This window comes from Rhinolophus hipposideros (genome assembly GCF_964194185.1).
Source record: "Rhinolophus hipposideros genome assembly, chromosome: 2".
Lineage (NCBI taxonomy): Eukaryota > Metazoa > Chordata > Mammalia > Chiroptera > Rhinolophidae > Rhinolophus > Rhinolophus hipposideros.
The window spans coordinates 54,400,670-54,422,437 of NC_138048.1; the positions used below are offsets into that span (position 1 = coordinate 54,400,670).

Here is a 21,768-nt window from a genome sequence, read left to right on the forward strand (position 1 = left end):
AGGTTTAAGGAAATTGAGAACACAGGTGAAGAAGCTCCCGTGGAGCAGGACAGGAAAAGGGGTGAAGTACATCTGAATAACCAGAAACTGATATTTTGTTTCTAAGGCAGGTATGAAAAATGATTTTTAATACTGATTCTAATTTTATGAGCAACCTCACAAAGAAGCACAGGACACACTGACTCTTAGCTACAACAATCATTCTTCAGAGTAATACGTATGGCAGATCAATTTGGACAACGGTCGCCATCATCATCACAGCAGCTGGCATTTTCTGAGCAGTTACCAGGGCCAAGTATTGTCTAAGTATTTTACATATGTTAACTCATTTACTCTTTATAACAATCTATGAGGTAGGCGATATTATCGTCCCTATTCTACAGATGAGAAAACACAAAGTTTAAGGAACTAGTCCAAGGATGACACAGCTGCTAAGTGGTAGAGCCAAGATACATGAGTAATAGAAATGCATTCTTTAAGGTACCTTCTTATAGTCGTAATACCAGTCTAACCTTTTGGCAGGATCCTAAGGAAATGATTAAGTATAATTGAGCCTTGGCGAAAATCACTAAACAAATGTTTCATCTATTAGACATTTTTCTTACGGAATCTCTATCCATAGAAGTTAAAAATATTTCACATTCGAGCAAATGTCGCTGGCTTTGTTAAATGCTATCTGTGGCTAGCATTTGGAAGAAAAACCAACACCCTCAGACCAACACCATACCAATGAGTATATTTTTTTAACAGTAGTAACTGGTAGCAGCATTGAGGTTAATTGCCAATACAAAATGAGAAATAAAGGATAAATGGACTATAGGGACCAAAAAGAAAGATAGTGGCTGGCAAGGGAATAACACCTAAAATTCACAGCTCCTACTCCCTTCCGATAATGCTTCTTACCCATTTAATTAAATTATATCCTAACCTCTACTGCTTTATTAGGAAGCTGCTTATCAGTCCACTGTTTAAGCTTGATATCCACTGTAGTATTAAAAGTCCCTGAATTCATGGTCTGTGCAGCTGGAAGATAGATGTTTTCAATCACATGAGTTGATACTCTTTCCCACAAAGATTGCTGAAGGATTTCCTCCCTGAAATTAAAAAAAGTTTCAAGAACATCAAATTTAGATATTAAGTTTTTTAAAAACAGTTTTATTAAAGTATCATTAACTTACAAGAAATTGTACATATTTAAAGTTTTGACATATGTCCACACCTGTGCATTACCACAATCAAGATAAAGAACTTATCCATCATCCCCAAAAGCTGTAACCACTGGATCTGCTTTGTTACCACAAATTAGTTTATATTTTCCAGAATTTTATATAAATGCAACCATATAGCATTTACTCTTATTTTGTCTGTCTTCTTTCACTTAGCATAATTATTTTGAGATTTATTGATGTTGGGTAGACCAATATATCACTTCCCTTTATTGCTGAGTAGTAATCCATTACATGAAATCTGTTTATTCACTTGCTGATAGTCATTTGGGTTGTTTCCAGTTTTTGTCCACTACAAATAAAGCTGCTATGAGCATTCATGTACAAGTCTTGGTATGGACTTATGCTTTTGTTTCTCTTGGGCAAATATCTACAAGTGGAATGGTTGATCACATGGTAATTATATATTTAACTTTTTAAAAGATTGACAAACTGTTTTCCAAAATGGTTGGACCATTTTACATTCCCACCAGCAGAGTATGAGTTATAGAATCTCAGCTTCTTGACAACACCTAGTATAGTTAGTCCTTTTAATTTTAGTCATTCTAATAGATTTATAGTGGTATCTCACTATGGTTTTAATTTGCATTTCCCTAATGACTAATAATTCTAAGCATCTTTTCATTGGCTTATTTGCCTAATATTCATATATACTTTGTATGTGTTGACTTAAAACGGAGTCCAAGACTGAAAACTTCTTGGTATAATTTTAACAATTTATCAGATCACAGCACAGAACACAGAGGTATTATGAGATATTGCTAGGTAAAACTTTTCAGCGCTTTATGATTAAGGTAATAATATAAAAAATGCATAATCAAAAATTGAAAATTCTGCCTTAAAAGACATCTTACATGAACACAGATCTCTAAATAAGAAAATAACTATTTTAATCAAGGAAATAAAATCGAAATCTCAATAAAATACTTATTGGGCTTCTCCCAAACTGATTTGTACTGTAATACAATATGACAATATACAAACACATTCTGCTTACCAAGTGGTGTGTCTTAAGAGCAACCTCTACTCTCTAGGATGCAGCCACGCAACTCAAGGGGCAGACATCCCTGCTGTCCAAAAGCCAAGCTGCATTCTCCTGCGTGAGGAGAGTGAACACTCCCTCCTATGCAAGATTACTCATACTCGTCAACATTTTGTGTAAAATTAAGTCTACTGGGCCAGTGAGCTTAGCTGCTGGTTTTCCTTGCTAACTTTCAGGTCTTTTTTCAGTTACGATCAGAAAACAAAAGAAAGAATATGAGAAGTGGTTACACCACTGAGGACCAGAGGACAAAGTCAATTTAGTCATGGTGCTAATGACAGATAATGGGAGAATTTTAGGAGCAAGGTGAAGAAAACAAGCTTGTCAGGGCCTGCTATTTACATACCATTTTAAACACAAACTCAAGAAAATTTCTGGAAAATGAACAAAAGACCACGATTCAGCTTCTGACCACTAGGGCTTTTCGCTGCTTCTGCTTTAGAACAGACATGGTCTGTTCTCTTCCTAAGAGTCTTCGGGCCAAAAATCTGTATCCCAGACACCCTTAAGTTATCATTAAAAAAAATTATTGCCTGTATACATATTTGTGTGCATGTATATTTACACAAGTGGATCATTACAAATATTGTTTTATAAATACTTTTTTTAAACTTAAAATTGTATAGTATAGTTTTCCATGTCAATATCCTATATTTTTCGATGGCTGCACAGTAATCCATTCAATGAATAAATTAAATATTATGTAATTCCAAATAGAAAACATAAGTTTTCCATTTTTTTATACATATAAAGAAAACTGTGGTAAAGATTCTTATGTGTTCATCTTGGTCAAATATATCTTCATTTCCATAGATTCCTAGCAATGTAATTATTAGATATAAATGTACTCACTGTTTGACTCCTCTTCTCCATTACCTATATACATCCAATCATTAAATTGTGTCAATTCTATCTTCTTGGCAACCTCTTAAATATCTCAAAAATATCTCTTCTTCTCATCTGCACAACCACCATTCAAGTTCAAACCACTATCACCTGTTGTCTAGCTTACTGCAACAGCCAACTGTCTCCCTGCTCAGTTTCCTCCATCTATATTCCATTTTCTCAACCACAAAGATCTTTCAAAACACAAATCTGACCTAAACCTCTTCAATGGCTCCAGTGCTCCTGGGATAAATTCCAAGCTTCTGAACATGACTTGTAAGGCCCTCAATAACCTATATCTTGCTTGCATCTACTGTTTTATCTCCCACCTCATGCCTCCTTCCACGTATGTATGGTAAAGCCAGATGTGACCGCCTTCAGCTTCCTGGGTCGCCTTTCTTGCACTCACTTACTGACCTCCACAATATTCCTCTCACTGTCCTTAACTAAAACCTTTCGACCCTTTAAATCTCAGATTATGATTATCAGAAATCCTTTTTGACTACTCAATTCTGAGTTAGGAAACTCAACTGTGCGTTCCCATTTTCCTTTCATTCTTTTAACCTCAACAAAGTAAACAATACTTTTCACCAAAAATTGTATGTATACCATGGTACCATTTTTAAAAAAGTGTATTTTTATAAATACAGCCAGCTATCCTTTAAATGACATATGAAAAAATATATACCTATAATGATGGTCACTTGATGTTAATGATACACCAATATCTCCTGCTATTAATGTCGGTCATCGATTCCTGATGACCAAGCACATTGTGTGAAAACGTTGAGAGGTTATTATAATACAGCATACTCGTATATCAAATCTAAACCCCCAGTAACTTTCTTAAAATATAATTAAAGTATAGTAGAATGTCTATAAGTAAATAATAAACTATAACGTTAGGATATAAAATGCTTACTACACTGCTTCTAGATCCCATATCTAGACCAAATAGTCCTGTGACTTTATAGCATCTTATGTACGTATTCTAAAATATCATGTAAGGCATTGTGCAGCAAAAAGATACTACCTAACACAACTATGTCACAAAAATAAAATGTTTTGGGTACCAAGTGCAGTTGAATTCAATTTGACATGAATAGTTCAAGACTGGGACCTGCTATGTTGATCTGTTTGTTAAGCTATAGTCTGGGGAAAAAAAGTGATGAAAATATACAAAATCATCTGATCCAGCAGCTCCCAGAATAAATCTCTAGCAGCCAGATGTCCTAGTTTTCTCCCTTCCCTTCTCAACAGGCAATCTGGCCATACAGGTTTCCTGTCCCTTCACAATTCCTTTCAGCCACTTGTGTGTTAAATAAGTTCAATTTATCTTCAAGGCTCGCTTTAGTGTCGGTATACTTTGATTTTTAGACTTGCTCTGTCCAAACAAAACTAACCATTCCATTTGATGATGCCAGAAGCTTACAGAAGCATCATCCTTTTCTCCCACAAGTAGCATTATTAGTTATTATAGTTTCCAAATCACTTTTTATGTACATTATCCTCATACAACCTAGTAGGGCAAGGAGTATTATATTCATTCTATGAATGTGTGTATGTGTGTATATACGTGCGCGCGCGCGCACACACACACTCACCATCTCCTGCAATTTCAAAAGCTAAGTGGATTAAAGAAAACCATAGAACTGGCTTAAAATACAAATAATAATAAAGATAAGTTGTGCTGTATAGATGTCTGATAATCAATCAATAAGTATAGATAAAATCAGATTCCATTTTTTGATAAGGGGAGATTAAAAATAGGCCAATTTTGACTACTTAAAGAGAGAAGGGTTCACTGCTGAGGAAGAAGGGCACCAAGATGGGGAAACCGGTAATACTGACTTCAGGTGTAAGGACTGGTCACTACAGTCTAGGCTCGGTCTTGATCATCTTCAACTGATTCAACAGCAGGAGCACAGAAACTACTTATCAGGAATGGCAGTAAGGATAGTTTTGCTCCAAGAGTGATACATCTCTTTAAAATATTACTCACTACATTAGATAGATAATAGATACACAAGGAATTTGTGAATTAAAATATGAATGTGAAAGTCTCAAGGCTATTTATACATAGCCTACTTGAGGAACACAGAACCTACTTTGGTTACAGTGCTTCATGCCAACAAATCTGACTGTGCCCAAATTTACATACAACATACATTGAAGGTGAGTTTGCCTTGAAAGAGAGTTGCATGAGTATTTTCAAAAGGATACACTTACTCTCTATTTTAAACAAATCTCAAATAAGATTCAATTTGAAATGTGATTTGTACAAAACATTAAAGGTAAAGAAAAACCTAAGATAACTCAAAATTTAGAAAGAGCATGGAGAAACCTATCTTTCAGAGTATCTCTTCTAAAATACACTTAATAAATACATAATTTATTCTACTTAAATATTTAATTGGTTAGACTAGAATAGTGGTTAGATACTTTTATGTTCTTGCCTATTTTACTAAGTGTTTTGTGTGATGAGCCAAGGCTAGAATAAATCACTGCTCTGTCAATCGAAAGTTTAGTACTTCATTATAATTCATATAGTAAGGTCTTTGAGAAAAGGTCAAATACTCACCAATGTTTTGGTGTAACCTGGCTCAAACTGATAACTTCATCGAGGATTTCATTTTTAGCTTTTTCAAATAGTTCATTCTAGGCAAAATAGATACAAGTCAGTAAGATTTTCATAAGACAGTCAATTTGCCCGTCATGATTTTCACGAATAACTAAAGGGAAAGTCTCTACGGGGCCAGTAGGATGAGCTTAGGTTTGAAGCATGCATGACCAGCAAATAATGCTCTTCTCTTCTGGGCTCTTTTTCAGGAATGCCAATATCCAGACAAAGACAAAGAAACTGACACAATGTCTACCTTATTCACTTAATTCTGAATGTAATTTTTCACATAAAATTTGTTCAGATAAATTTTTCACATACAAATGTTATGTGAAAGTATTAATACATATTAATTTAGTGTATTAGTAAAACTGATTATGTGTTTTACAATTGATGGCATTTTAAAATCAAGGAAAACCAGTATTTAAAATTGTTATTAAATAATTTTAATAATACACTCCCACTAGAGTGTATTTTTCCACAGTACATGCTGAAACAGTAAAAAAGCTGATGCATAATATTCAAAAGTTTACATTACATAAACACATTAATTCTGTAAGACCTTTAAAAAATATTCTTCGTCTTCTGGGAAAATATTTTTAAACACTTGTTTTGACATCTATGATCCCTAATTATTTTTGTAATATTATGAAATAATTTAAATTATTGTAGAAAAGGTAACTGCTCCTAGAAATGTATTTTTGCAGATCTAAATTAGTAATCCCGTTCAAAAATCAAAGCAATTTAGCTTACCACATTTTGCTCATCAACATAAATTTTGTTAGAGCACAACATTAAATTAAATATATACAAAATACATGAAGAACACAAATATTACCCGGTCAAGTTCTCGCAGGCGAGGATAGTTATTCTTCCACTCAGTTTCAAGGTTAAAACGTGTTGCTGAGGAAGAAGAAAGATGTGCCAGCTTGAGGATTCGTTCTTTGCAGTGGCTAAAGGCTACCTAGTACATCTTCTGCATTAACTGAATTTGTGAGTGCACCTATGGCTCCTGAGTACTGTGGGCTCTCAACATCTCAGAAGCTCATTATTGCAACAGTTTTCCAAACTAATCTCCTTGACTCTAGTTTCTCCATTTCAATCCACAAAACACACTGCTGAAGCAGTTTAGTACAGTTAGCTAACAGCATGGACTCTGGCTTCATATCACCAAGACTCAAATTCTGGGCCTACCCCTGCATGACACTGGTACATTATTTAGGTAAGTTACTCTGTGCCTTTTCTGCAAAATGGGAATGATAACACTTACAAGGTTGCTGAGGGACTAAATGGGAAAAATAAGTAGTATTTCCAAATGGGGAAAGGGAAGGAAGGTGTCGTCTCATGAAAGCAAAGCCACAGCGTGGGAAAGTATGGGATTCAGGAACTAGTACCATGTAGCTGAGGCTCAGGCTGCTGTGCTTCCCAACACGTCTCCTCTTCCCCCAACAAAAGGGGAACTCTGAGTCCACTTTTTACTAAGCTCTTTCTCCCCAACACCACTGCAAATTTTCTAATCTGTTTAAACTCTGCAGTGTGCTCCCAGCAATGCTTCCTCTGAAAGGAAAAATCCTGTTTTTGTACAACAATTTGTGTTTTTTTTTCCAGTTTCCACATACTATCTAATAGGAATGAACTAAAAACCAACTGTCAACGACAGGAGTAAAGAATCTGATGGATGTCTAAGATTGCCAGCTAATAAAATATCTCAATTTGTTGCCTTATTTTAAAAATCTAACTTACCTTTGAAACTATCAGCCTGTTGTTCAACTGACTCTCGTACCATTTTCCAAAAGCAGTCTGACACAGCAAGACTTAAATTTCTGGTAGTCACTTGGTGTGCCTTTAGCATGCTTGTTCTATAAAAAGTAACAAGAGCTAAAGTATACTAAAATGGCAAATGGACTATACTATCACCAAGTTTGAGAATGTGCATGTTATAACAATGTAATGAGAATAGTCACTTACACATTTTATACCAGTGCTGTCCAAGAAAATTTTCTATGACAAAAAAAATTCTGTATCTGAGCTATCCAAAATGGTAGCTACTATTAGCCACATGGGGTTATCGAGCCCTTGAAATGTGTGGCTATTGTGAATGGGGAACTGAAGTTTTAATTTTATTTGATGTTACCTACTTTAAATATAAATAACCACATAAAGCTGGTGATGACTGGATTGGGCAGCTCAGCTCTAGATGCTTGTTGGTTCCTAGCCCACTGGATAATACTCAAGACTGGGTTTATAAGAACTGTCCTGATTTATTATACTTAATATAGAGGCAAACATACTTTTCCATTTCAAGAGGCTCTCTACAGATCAAGTTTGGTATAATTCAGTTGCCCTTTAGCTCGTCGTTCTTGTTTTTCTGTTAGTACCTTATTTTCTGTTAATTTTTGTCAATGTCTAGACAGAGACACCTCTTTGATATCCCCAAACCCACTCCAACTTTCCCCAATACCGCTAAGAGAAATGTGTACACATACTAAAAACTGTCAGTGCTGATTTTTAAAAATCACTTTACAAGTGAAACAACTTTAAAGGTGTCCATGTTGTCTTTCACTGCCCACATCCCAAGGGGCAGTTTCCTATACCAGCGTGTATTGTACCATGGGACAAATGGCTCCCAATTCTGTCAGTCGCTGGAGGACTTGCTTATTAGATAAAGATCACCATTTGGAAAAAATTCTGGAAATTCAATGTTAAACTAACAGCTATAAACATACTTTCAGATGAAAAGTTTAAGCTACTCCCTCACTATAAAATCTTTAAATACTTAAATAAGATACCTACTTCAGGAGTTTTGAATTCTGAAAAAATTCTTCTTCATATTCTCTTATTGCTTCAATGCTTTCAGAGCTGTTTCCTAGGGAAAAAATGATGGTGAAGTTCTAAGAAAATAAATATTTATTATTTGAAAACAAGAAAACCTTCAATTATAATAATCCATCGTCGCATACCTTTTCCTGTTACAACAGCAAAATAACCTAGAGCTTTCATTGGGAAGAGTTTTCCTTCAATTATCTGCTGAATCTATTTTTAAAAGTGAGAAAAATAAATGTGAGATGTAGGTTTACATAATTTTTAAAAGCATAATATATTATTTAGAAAGTAAATTTATCAATGTAGTACATGTTCATCCAAATATATAAATCTGAACAAAAGTGCAAAAATGTATTTCAATTGCTATTTGAGGAAAAAATAAATACATTTAATTTTAGTATATTAAAAAATGTATTATTAAAACATAATGAAAACTTGGAATGATGTGTAGTGTTTGAGAGTCAGGCCTTTATTTGAATTTCTACTCTGCCACTTACTACCTATGTGGTCTTAAGTACACTACTTAACTTTTTCAAAATGGTCGAGAAGATTATAAGAGATAATATGATACTTAACACCATGCCAGGCATGCAGAAGACTCAACAAATGGTAGCTGCTGTAATTATTTCCCCATACTCTTCATCAATATTTAAATTCTACCCAACTTGGACTATCTTTCTTACTTTAAAAAAAAATATTTGGATCCATTGATTCTCAAGTCTTTAAGGGTCAAAAATTCTTTTCTAAATATAATAAAAATTATAGACTTTGTCCCCAGAAAAATGCACTTTTGCACAGAGATCTATCACTCACACATAACGTAAAAGAGTTCCTGCTCCCAGAAGCGCACTCAGATAAATACTTAGTGATGTTAAGAACCCCTCCTCTAAGACAAGTTATATCCCTAAGCTAACGCGCAATCACTGGTATAAAAATGGACTGATGTAAGCTTCAATTACATTTCAAAAGAAATACCAACTTACTATCCTAGAGAAGAGGAGAAAGAAATGAAAGAAATGAAAAGAGATGGTAAGAAGGCACACAAATCTGCTTCTACCTCACTTGTCCCCTTCTCGGAATCACGACAAGAAGTGCCACAATGGACCTTACCCATATAATAAGGTAAAGCACAGGTTACGGAGTTAAAACAGTTAACACAGCAGGCCTAAGGCTGCTGTCCTTAGAAAGGCCTGCTTCTCCTCTGCTGCAATCTGGGAAGTTAATTGATAAACAATTCCCTACACTGATATAAAACTTCCCCTAAATAACAATAGCTTATTGTGCAAGCAATGTCGTTTATAGTGAACATCTGTTTTCGTTTGGGCATCTGGAATTTGGGTACCTGAGGTGCCTACATGACCACCCCCAATAAAAATCTTAGGTGCTAAGTCTCTAATGAGCAACTTATTGATGGAAGGATAAAGTGTGTCTTTTGTGATTGTTACCGGAAAGGACTCTTAGAAACTTGAGCCCGGTTTTTCCCTCCAAATGTCATCTCTTGCACCTTTTCCCTTTCTGATTTTGGTTTGTATCCCACGACTGTTAATAAATCTTAGGCATAAGTATGACTATGTGTTTGAGTCCTTGAATCCTTGTAGACAATTAGTAAACCTAGGAGTAGTCTGTGTTGGAAACGCCTGAGAGAGGCACACAGTCCCAGAAAGTTTCAGGTGGCAAGGAGAGAAATTCTAAGCAGTAGCACGAGGGATGGGTACTTATTTTTCCCATGGGGAATAATAATAATAATAATAATAATAATAATAAATGACAGCCACCATGTAGATGTTATCATAGTGCCGAGTACTACTTTAATCACTTTCGAAAAAAAATTTAACTCTTTAAACCTTCACAACTCATGAGACAGTATCATTAATATCTTCATTTACAACAGACGAGGAAGCCTAACGCACTAGAAAAGTTAAGTAACTAACCCAAGTTTACATAGCTAGCATATAGCAGAGACAGGATTTAAAACCAAGCAACCTGGCTACAGATTCAGCACTCTTAACCACTACCTTATGCCTTTACAATTAAGTAGAGAGCATGTTTTAAGTCAAGACTTGAACCCTAATAGATACATAACGTTACCTTGAAATAAATCTATTTCCCTATTACATGAGGGGCAGAGAAGTGACAACGAACAAACACATGTACAGAAATCGAAGTCACAGAATTTCAAAATTGAAAATGACTCTAGAGATCAACTAGATAATAGGCTGGATTGTGCACTGACTGGATGCAGAAAAGTAGCAAGATTTGCCCAACGACACACACAATTGGTTGGGTAGCACGGGTAAGAATGCTAAGGTCTGACATCCAATCAAATGTCTTCTCTATTATAAACATCTGCTATACAGTCTTTGATCAGTTAGGAATAGTAATGTTTATATGCAAAAAAAAAGTTGGCACACATTAAGTTCCAAAAGGGATCTATACTGTCACTAGTTTTACACTAACTTAAGAACATCAACTAAAAACCAAATAAAACAAAAGAAACACCACAAATGAGGTTAAAGACTGTGTCAGCATACAAAATTATTTAAATTAAATTAGAATATGCAACATTAGCAGTTTAAGTACTTCTAAAACAAAGTAACTCTAATTATGGAATTTTATTTATACCTTAAAATTGCACTTAAGTAATTTACTATAACTTTCCAATACTTTGTTTCCAGTGAGAACCAAGAAAATATTCTACCACTACTCTCTGATAAAGTATTCCATAGGATTTTTCTTTTTTTTACAACCAGTCCCTGTCCTAGCTGGAACTTGTATAAAGAATTTGTTCTCTCACAATAAAGAAGTTGCTCTCACCCTGCTTGGACTAGCCACATTTTTCTCTGCCAGGTCTACTTTGGTCAAAACAAATATGGTCCTTCTTCCATGAGGATCCATTTGACTGACCAAGTCTGTAACAATGCTGCGTTCAGCATCTACCGATCCATCTGAAAATAAGTGAAAAATGACACTGTAATAATTGCCAAGTGGGTTTTAAAACTTTCACAAGCTACACCCTTGTGTCTCTCTTATAGTAAGGAAAACTTACTTAATACGCATGCATCTTAGTTACAAAAAGAAATTCTAGCCAATAACAATTTCTATGATGCCTACAGTGACATTTATCAAAATATTCCCAACTTCAATTTTACTTAGTAATAAAATGAGTAAGACAGGGCGAAACATATTTACCTCACATGCTTATATAATGTGCATATTTTGAGCAAAGCTTGGATTGCTAGAGAAGGAAGCGTATCAATGTAATTAAAATCTTTTGATAAGATTTACCTTGAATACAGAGTATGATGGCATTAGGATTCTGCATATAAGCTTTGCTGATACTGAAAATAGTTTCCTTTGTGTCAGGAGCCATGCCTGATGTCACAGTCTTAAAGAAAAAAGGTTTCAAATGTCACTATAAATGTTTTCCACAGTGGGCATAAGATAAATACACATTTTGCATACACTTACATTAATCACACCAGGTAAGTCAACAAGCACCATCCTCTGTATCCCAGGGCCTTTCACATTTAAGGATATGGTCTGTTCAGGGGAAAAACAAAACAAACTAATTTGGGGGGAAGTTTGTTTCTGAAAATTCTATATCTCATCCACTAAGATATAGTGCTCAGAAAAAGTTATTCTTTTTCCGATCCTAAAAGTAATAGTCTACAAAATTATCCACAAAATGATACATTATTTGGAATGTTAACAACAACAAAAAAAATCTATGTTATCTTAGTATAGCTGCATAAACATCAACACCAATATCATGATTTATTCCAAATCACAAACATTGGATTCCCATAAAACATTATTGAAATGAGTTGCAACACTTACCTCAGGGCTAACAGTACAGCCTTCTTTCACATTTTTCCTCATTCGGAGTTCTATTTCATGTCTTAATGCTGCAAGCTATGAATGGAAAACAACAAAATCCTAAGGAAATCTTCAGTTAACAAATATTCCATTTAAGTTGTCTTTTACAAGCTCACACGGATTATGAAGTTACACACATGAACTTCATATGAATTCTACTTACGTCTTCCTCTTTGGTAAGATCAAACTCCCGAGAACTGTCTTTAAATAAGGCCACGTGGTGAGGACCTTCACTCAGAGTCACCTGAAAGTAACAGAAAACTGAGATATAATCATGAATTTACAGTTCATATTCATTGCCACAGCACTTACATGGTCTAGTCAGGGCCACTGCATTATATAAATCCAGCCGTCCCTTCATGCTACTTGTCAGGAGTATCCCCAAAACCTGTCAACAAGGCTGCGCCAAAACCACAGTATTCTTCATCTGTACTGTGCACATATTGGTCGCATGTATTGAGATTGCCCAGCAAGACTACTGGCTCCTTTACATCTTTTGTGACCTGAAATGCTGCTGCCCCTTCTTGTTTCTCAGTTAATGTCATATAGAGTACTGAGCATGAACAAAAACAGCCATCTAAAACTGCAAAACTAAAAGAAAATCTTGCATTTTAACTTTAAAGGTAAATTTAAGGAAAGCACAATTCATTTATTCAACATCTATTTATGGAGAGCTATGGCAAGTGTTGTAGGTAGGGAAACATGAAGAATTGACGGTCCCTGGTTTAGACCTCACTATATACTGGAAGAAATACACACGGAGTTAACAGGACAGTGCAGCACAGAAGAGAGTGGTACCAACTAACTACAAGGGAGCTAAGGCAGCCTTCCTCCAAGGAGTGACACTTGAGCAAGAAATTCTCTAATGACTTACATATTAACAGCCAGTGGTTTTACTAGAACTTCTAAACATCACAGTCTCCAAATTGTAACTTCTCAAGCTTCTCTATGATGATCACATTCATTTTCAAACTACAATTCCTTCTGCTGAGATTAGCTAAACAGGCTAGATAACATACAAAAGCCAGCTGTTGGAAGGCATCAGAGAGCAATATGGACTGAATCCAAGACCAAAAGAATTTTAAAGGGATATTCCAGCAGCTATTTTCTCTCAGGGCATTTGCTAATTTGTGGCACATGGTGGCCTGAGAGAAAAGCTTAAAACCTGCAGCAGTTTCACTGGGTTGAGGAGACAAAATCAGAATTCAGGGTTATCAAGCAGCCACGACTTTAGGTGCCATGGTCCCAGAGAAAAATACAGAGCAGAAACAAATCTCCAAATTCCGAGCCCTATATTCTGCACTCAATTTCCCTTTAAGGCATTTGCACATTAAGAAACAAAGCAGAAAGAAGCTACTGAAGAGGCTAACATGCTAAGTCCTGGTTTTGGCAATCTCTCTTCAGGGGAGCTCAGAGTCCACCAATGAGGAGACACCCTGGTAAATGGTAGTGGAGTAATGGCAAACCAGAAAGAGACCGGCCCTATCAGTCTCAAGGAAATCTTCCAGCCTGCTAGAAGAAAGTGAAGTCCTTCCTAAAACATGTCATCATCCACAGCCACTACAATTACGGTGCTGGTTAACAATGTAAAAGGCAGGTGTACAACGCTCCTATGGTTGATTATAGAGCATGATAGGAGGTGTAGTCAGTTCATTTTTTTTCTTCCTAAATTGGAAGCATCCCAAATACCCATCAATAGTATAATAAAATGGATCTATAAAATGTGGTTCATTCAAACAATACTCCAGAGCAATAAAAAATTAAGTATCTTGACACAACACAGTTGAATTCATAGCCAGACCCCAAATAGTGCACTCTGTACGAATCACACCAGACTGCTTGTTTGCACTAATAAACAGACTTCATTCCTGGAAGATTTTATCATTAGCCTCATCGTCTCATTTTCTACCACTCTTCTGGCCTTCATTCTTGATTTTAATTTTCCATTTTCCCAATTACTCTATACTTATACCCACCAGCTGAACTGAAAAAAAAACACAAAAACAAACAAAAAAAAAACCCCACAACCATACAGTGTCCCCTTAAATTCGTGTCCACAGACCTTAATGGGGACTTCAGTACAAGTCAGCAATCCTAGTATTTCTCGACTTCCTATCAACTCAATCCTGGAGTCACCACTCGCCTACAAAAGACTTCGCACTTCCCTCTTACCTCCGTGTTCAATACCTTTGCCGCTCTCTTTAATCAAGAGCTGATCATCTAGCTTATGTCACTGAAGCAATCAGAAGGAAACGCCCACATAGCCCACTAACTTGCCTCCACTGTAAATTCAATGATCAAGTCTCAGCAGCATCAATGTCGCCGACCCCTCCCATCTCCTGCCTACTTTCTTTCCCCGACTTCCAGCACACCCACTGCACTGTTCTGGTTTCCCTCCTATCACACGGGCTGCCCCTTCACAGGCTCCTTCCTTGTTTCCTCCTCCCTCAATCTCTTAATGTTGGGAGTGCCCAGGACACAAGCCTTCATTTTGTCTTCTCTCTCTCTTCTCACTCCCTTGGTGATCTTATCCAGTAATTTCATGGCTTTAATTACTACCTTTAGATAACTAATTATATGTCCTAAATTGAAGTCTCTAGCATACGGCTCTCCAACTTGCATATGCAACTTCTTATGTGTTAACACCCCTCGGCAAGTCCAAAACTCCTGATTTTCTTCCCCAAAGCGAATGCATTCTAATCCAGACTTCACCGTGCCAATTAAAAGCTTTAATTTATTTACGCCAAAACCCTCATAGTCACTCTGACAACTGGCTTTCTTTCTCTCCACATCAAATATGTCAAGAAATTCTGCTGAGTCTTTCATAATAGATAAAACCACTTCGTATCACCTTCACTGCTACTTCCCTGGTCCAAGTATCACTTGGATACTCCGACAGCTTCCCACCTGGTCTCCCTGGTTCTACGCACCTTGCCTATGTCTATTTTCAACACACCAGTCTGAGAGGGACCTTAACAAATGCTATTACTCTGCTCAAAACCCTGCAGTGGCTCCTCATTTTATTCAAAATAAAAACCAAAGCTTGCACGATGACCCACAAGGCCTTAATGACCTGCTTCTCCCTGGCCTCCATTATCCCACTGACCCCATCACCTACTCCTCTTCGCTCTAGCCTCACTGATCTTGAACACGACGGCCACCTAACTACCTCAGGGGCTTTGCACTAGCTTACTCTCTGCATGGAACACTCTTGGACTAGATACCCACACTAGAAATTCTCATTCTCTTACTCAGCCTTTCGCTTACCTTACTCAGAATAAACTCCAAAGGCCTGGTAACGGCTTAGTACAGTTGGGCCTCCCATTGCACCTCACCTCTGCCCTCCTCTCTCATCACTCTCCCCTCACACCTAGCTCCTGCCACACTGGCCTCCTGACTGTGACTCCTACTAATTTCTGTAATAGGAATAATTCAAAATGTTATATGTAAGTTCTTTCTTTAGTTAAAATTCTTTATTTCAACACAATACACAAAGCTCACTGAAGCAGTTACTTTCAGATGAAGGGACTTCATTCAGATGGCCTGTTTTCCTACCTTAACTGGAGAACGTGTCATCATCTCCCCAGATCCTCGTGGGAATATTCGTGCTTGAGCAATCATTTCCAACACACTAGTTTTTCCAGCACTCTGATCTCCAACCACAACAACCTTAACACAAAACAAATAACATTTATTCATATAAATTCAAATATATTTGGAATGTTGCTGAGATATTTTTTTAGTCCCAAAATATCTAGTTAAATGATTTAAAATATCACCCATTAAAAAAGTGACAGTTGATACATGCATGCACACTGAAAATATAAATAGCAAAACATGAGTTGGATCCATTATTGATAACCAAATTATGACTACAAAATTGTGCTAACTTAAACTATTCCTAAAAACAGATCATTTATGTTCCAAAAATCTTTTCCACAGCTAGTTTACTCTTTCACTGTTTTTTTGTGTGTTTTTTTAAGGACGGCATAGCTCACAGTGGCTCATGCAGGGATTGAACCCGCAACCTTGGTGTTATTAGCACCACGCTCTAACCAAATAAGCTAACTGGTCGCCCTATGTAGTTTTTAATTCTATGAGGTTAAATTTCACTCATGTGCCAAATGTAAGCCACTGTTCAGGTACTTTAATATCATGGATAATATGAATATGTACTGCCAGATATCTGACAGCCTTCCTTTATTACACATAAGTAAACCAATGGATCAAAGTAGTCAAACAAAATTCAATGACAAAGGCATCATCTAGAATACATAAATAATATTATATAGGTAAAAAATATATCTACTGTTATGTCTATGTGCGTATATATGAAAACGTATGCATTGTGTGTGTGTGCATATATATATACACACAAACACAACTATTTTAAAACCTGAAGTGGTTTTTGTTAATGGGCAAGTTCATTATTTATTAATTTTTTACTTACCCTTGGCAGATGATCTTGTGTATTATAACTGGCATCATAATCAGATAGAACATCAAGAACTTCAGAATACATGTCAATCAAAGATTTCTATAAAATTAAAAAAAAAAAATAGCCAAGACATGGAAACAACCAAAATGTCCTTCGATAGATGAATGGATAAAGAAGTTGTGGTAGGGTGGGGGGAGGGAGATGAGGGTAAGGGGGATCAAATATATGGTGATGGAAGGAGAACTGACTCTGGGTGGTTAACACACAATGGGATTTATAGATGATGTAATGCAGAATTGTACACCTGAAATTATGTAATTTCATTAACAACTGTCACCCAATAAATAAATTAAAAAAAAAGAAGTTGTGGTATATATACACAATGGAATACTATTCGTCAGCAAGAAAAGATGAAATAGTACCATCTGTGACAACATGGATGGATCTAGAGAGTAGTATAATGCTAAACAAAATAAGTCAGACAGAAAAACTAGAGAACCATGTGATTTCACTGATATGTGGTATATAAACCAAAAACAACAAAAGAACAAGGCAAACAAATGAAAGAACAAAATCTCATAGTCATAGACAACAGCTTAGGGGTTTAAGGCTTTCTTTAGAAGAGGGTAAACGAGGTCTAATATATGGTGATGGAAAGAGAACTGACTCTTGATGGTGAACACACAATGTGAGATATAGATGATGTATTACAGAATTGTACATCTGAAATTTATATAAATTTATTAACAATTGTCATCCCAATAAACTTTAATTAAAAAAAATAAACAGTGAAATATTTTAAAAACCCATAGATTTCAAGAGAAAAAAGCTGATAAATCCAAAATGTATTCCCATAATCAATATATTGTTTTTCTAATTATGTAAATACATATTGATAGTACAATAGTATAGAATCAAATTCTATTTTTTCTTATCCAAATTACTTTATTTAGAGATACACTAATTATTAAAGTACATGAATTCAGGATTTCCTAACCTTTTAATTAAATAGTAAAAGAGGGAAGTTATTATTTAATATTGAATAGTTAATATTAAATGCACAACAAAGGAGTACCATTAACTCCATAAAGGCCAAATAAGGGGTCAGGTGACCAACTGCAAGGAAATCATCCTCTACCAAGTTTGGGGTGTGTGTGTGTGTGTGTGTGTGTGTGTGTGTGTGTGCAACACAGAGAGAGACTAAAGAAAGGATTAGAGCAGAGAAAGAATCACTAAAAAAACTAAATCAGTAGGAATGATTAAGTGTACTTTAGCAGCTAGGCAGACAAAAATGTGACAGCACCAGGAATAAACTTTCTGTATTGTTTCTCTCTTTGTGTAGAACTGGGACCAAAGATGGTGCCTGGCAAATAACAAGGTTCCAGTAAGTATTTGATGAATAAATGAACAAATAAACGAGCCAGAGGGAAAAAAGGCTGCTATTAAGCATTTAATAATTAAAGGTAAGCTTTAATGCTAAAGTAGGAACAAAATAAGGACCTACAGTTTCTCTCACCTCTTAACACCTAAAAATAAATGGAAAACAACTGCTACCCTATCCACCTAATAAATGAAAACTTTTTGAAAATTTTCATTAGCATTTCATTTTATGACAGAAAAATACTGTTTCTAAGATAAACTTTCAAAATATATTAACACTTGGACATGACTTTTCTCAATTACCACGTGTAAGTTGTAAATAAAGCCACACTATTCACTGTCTTTGCAGTCCTGATTTAGAGTTAGAATTACTAATACATGCTGATTAAACTGTAATTACATACCTTTGAACCACTGCTACAAAATGTATGTGCCCTGATTTACTGCAGTTTTACTATCCACACAAATTCTGTTTACTTATATGAGATGTAAGTTAAAAGAATTACTTCAATTTAATTTAGCACATATAGATTGCTTTAATGGGCAATAATAAGATTTAATTTATTGGTAATGGTAGTTACCAGTATGTTGATGATAACAGTACCAGCATGTGCTTTTTCAAAAATTCTTTAAAATGCTTAAGGAATCTTCCAGAAGAAAATGTTAAATAACTCTTTGAAAACTGAAGAAAGCAGCCTACTCATTCACTGGAAATACAAGTAAGGCAATGATGATATATCATATATAAATGTACATCAATTCATAATTCTGATTTGATAGCTGTAGAAATTAAATAAGCCTACAGACAAACTAGGGTATTTCAGAAACATAAATTGATTCACAAGAAATGACTGTTAAAAGTAAGAAGATTTTATGGGCACAGTATAAAACAAATGCCTGGAAATTACAATTTGTGAAATGTCCTAATATAGGAAGAGAAGCTTCCTAGTCCTGAAGGACATCAGGTGAGAAAGAAAAGGATGACAACACACTGTATAGTTCCTTAAACACTAGTATTGATGAATGCACAATGTAAAGTGGCAAAGTTTTGAGAACTAACACATTAAGATAAACTTAAAATACCTTAAGCTTTCTATGATGGATGCCTTTGTCATCTTTCTGCAACACTATTTTTCTCAATTCTTTGTTCTCCTTTTCTAACCGTTCCAAGATTCTCTGGTACTTTAACTGCAACAAAATAATACCATAAGTACATAAGAAAAAGATGCGTCAAAAAATAACATTATGTCTAAATTAAAAGCTTCCACAATTCTTAAGTCATATCTCCTGACTATTTAAAATGAATTATTTCATTTAAAAAAGCTCCTATGAAAATGTTGAGAGAATAAATTATGAATATTATCTCTACAAACAGTGAAATTCGTTACAGTTTTCTATTATCATCTGGCATTTTATATGGAAAATTATTTGCTATTTACAAAGAAGAAAGTAAATTATTTAAAAATACGAAAAACATTAAGAATTTAAAGAAGCAAGTTCTTAAGTACACTCTGATGGAATATTTCCTATTATATCAAAATTTTAAGTCTTCATTATATGGACAGTTGACAAAAATTTGAATTCTTCCCATTCCTCATGTTATTTTATGTTTTAATTGAAATTATATAAAATATTAATAGTTAACAGTATCTAAGCATGCACTACGTGGCAGGCCCTTTAGTGAGCATTTCTTGCACTAACTTCCTTAAGCCTTCACAAGAGGAAAAGGTTATATGGATTAGGAACCTGAGGTTAGGGACACTTGGTAGCCTATCCAAGGTCAGAGTTTTGAATATAGTCTGAGTCAAGTGCTCAAACTCTTCAAAGTTTTGGTAAGTTTCTGTAGCCAGTGATTACATTAATTTTTTTAAAATGCTGATATAAAAACAGATTTAAAGACGACTAATATATTTAGATAAGTTATTTTGTCAAAGTATATGCTTGACTACACACTTTTCTCCTCCAATAAATGTGGTCTAATTGGTCTTCTCAGTTTGTATACTATTATTTCTTCTCCAAAATTTAACAATGTTTGGAAAACTATTAAGAATTACTCCATCCTACAACCAGCCAAATGTTGATGTCCAACTTATGATATCATGCCTTTTATAATGAAAAATATTTCTTAAAAAATTTTTTTGCTTGTTGTAACCTTCTAAGAACATACTAAATAACATGAAATCAAGTTTCTATCCTCACAGGATGTGCAACTTAAACCTAATTACAGAAAAACATGTAGTTGAACTACATAGTATGAGACAGGTAGAATTATAGGTTAGATTCCACTATAAACTCTTTTTTTTTTTTTTTTTTTTACAGAACTTGTTCACTTGCACGTAGTAATAGTATATATAACAAAATTCTGGCAGTACCTAATGCGATCTTTGTGCCCAATATGGTAGCCACTAACCACACGTAGCTATTGAGCACTTAAAACGTGGCTACGTAGTTTGAATTCTGATGTGCTGTTAATTGTAAAATACTCACTAGATTTCTATGATTCAGTAAGTAAGTAAATAAATAAAACACTTCACTAATATTTTCTTACTAATTACATATTTAAATGATACTACTTGGGGTCTGCTGGCTTAAATAAAATATATTGTTAAAATCACCTCTAAATGTTCCTTTTAAGTAAAAATTTTGAATTACACATATGGCATGCATTACACTTCTACTGGGTATAACTGATATAGATAACCCCATGTATCATTACACCTTACATTCTCCACACAGTGTTTGTGTCAATGCCCTGTGACTCACGACTATAACTGCACATATTCAACGGTTGATATAAATGGGTATCATAAAGGTGGTAGGATTCCCACTGGCTCATTTCTTTGTAAATATGGAGTCAATTATGGGCTCTACAGAAATTCTGGGGATGTAACAATTCTTTGGTACAGGTGCCAATCTGTAGCCATCTTGCAGAGATGTGCTACTGGGCTGTCTTCTAAAGCTCTAGACCAGTAATTCTCAAACTCAAGGATGGATGAGAATCACTTGAGGACTTTTAAAAACAAAGGTCACTGGGTTCCACTCCCAGAGTTTCTGCTTCCCTGGGTCTGGGATGGGGCTAATAATCTGCATTTCTAACAAATTCCCAAAGGATGCTGATGCTACTGTTGCATAGGTCACACTTTGTGACCAATGATTCTTAACTTCTGGCTGCAGGTTGGAATTGCCTGGGAAGCCGTAAAAAACATATATATGGTGATGCCCAGAGCACAATAACATGTAGTTAGGTATGAGAATCAATGCATAGATATTAAAATCTTTGGCTCAAAGTACACTAATTGTTTAATTTCAGCTTGATTGCCCCATGTTATATTTTTTCCCCTAAAAAGAGAGAAAATAAGAAGTCTTTTTAACTTTAAAAACAACTTAATTATTGCTTATCATTGTTATCGACATAGAATAACTAACGATGGAGTGGGTGATGGGCAATTTTGCACTACAATGTTATCTACTCATTACA

At 35.2% G+C, this 21,768-nt stretch overlaps 1 protein-coding gene across 4 annotated transcripts in view; it reads right to left on the reverse strand.

Annotated features, from left to right (window-relative positions):
• Nucleotides 1-21,768, reverse strand: part of OPA1 (OPA1 mitochondrial dynamin like GTPase) — an 82,304-nt gene that overhangs the window by 35,647 nt on the left and 24,889 nt on the right. For all 4 annotated transcript variants that reach the window (XM_081072655.1, XM_081072652.1, XM_081072653.1 and 1 more), the window contains 14 exons: nt 19,374-19,478; nt 16,923-17,009; nt 16,028-16,141; nt 12,636-12,716; nt 12,434-12,508; nt 12,065-12,136; nt 11,882-11,981; nt 11,411-11,541; nt 8,734-8,806; nt 8,567-8,639; nt 7,517-7,632; nt 6,612-6,676; nt 5,735-5,811; nt 929-1,094 (listed from right to left, as the gene is read on the reverse strand). In XM_081072655.1, coding sequence (XP_080928781.1) covers nt 929-1,094; nt 5,735-5,811; nt 6,612-6,676; nt 7,517-7,632; nt 8,567-8,639; nt 8,734-8,806; nt 11,411-11,541; nt 11,882-11,981; nt 12,065-12,136; nt 12,434-12,508; nt 12,636-12,716; nt 16,028-16,141; nt 16,923-17,009; nt 19,374-19,478 — 1,335 coding nt within the window. The remainder of the gene's footprint in view (nt 1-928; nt 1,095-5,734; nt 5,812-6,611; nt 6,677-7,516; nt 7,633-8,566; nt 8,640-8,733; nt 8,807-11,410; nt 11,542-11,881; nt 11,982-12,064; nt 12,137-12,433; nt 12,509-12,635; nt 12,717-16,027; nt 16,142-16,922; nt 17,010-19,373; nt 19,479-21,768) is intronic.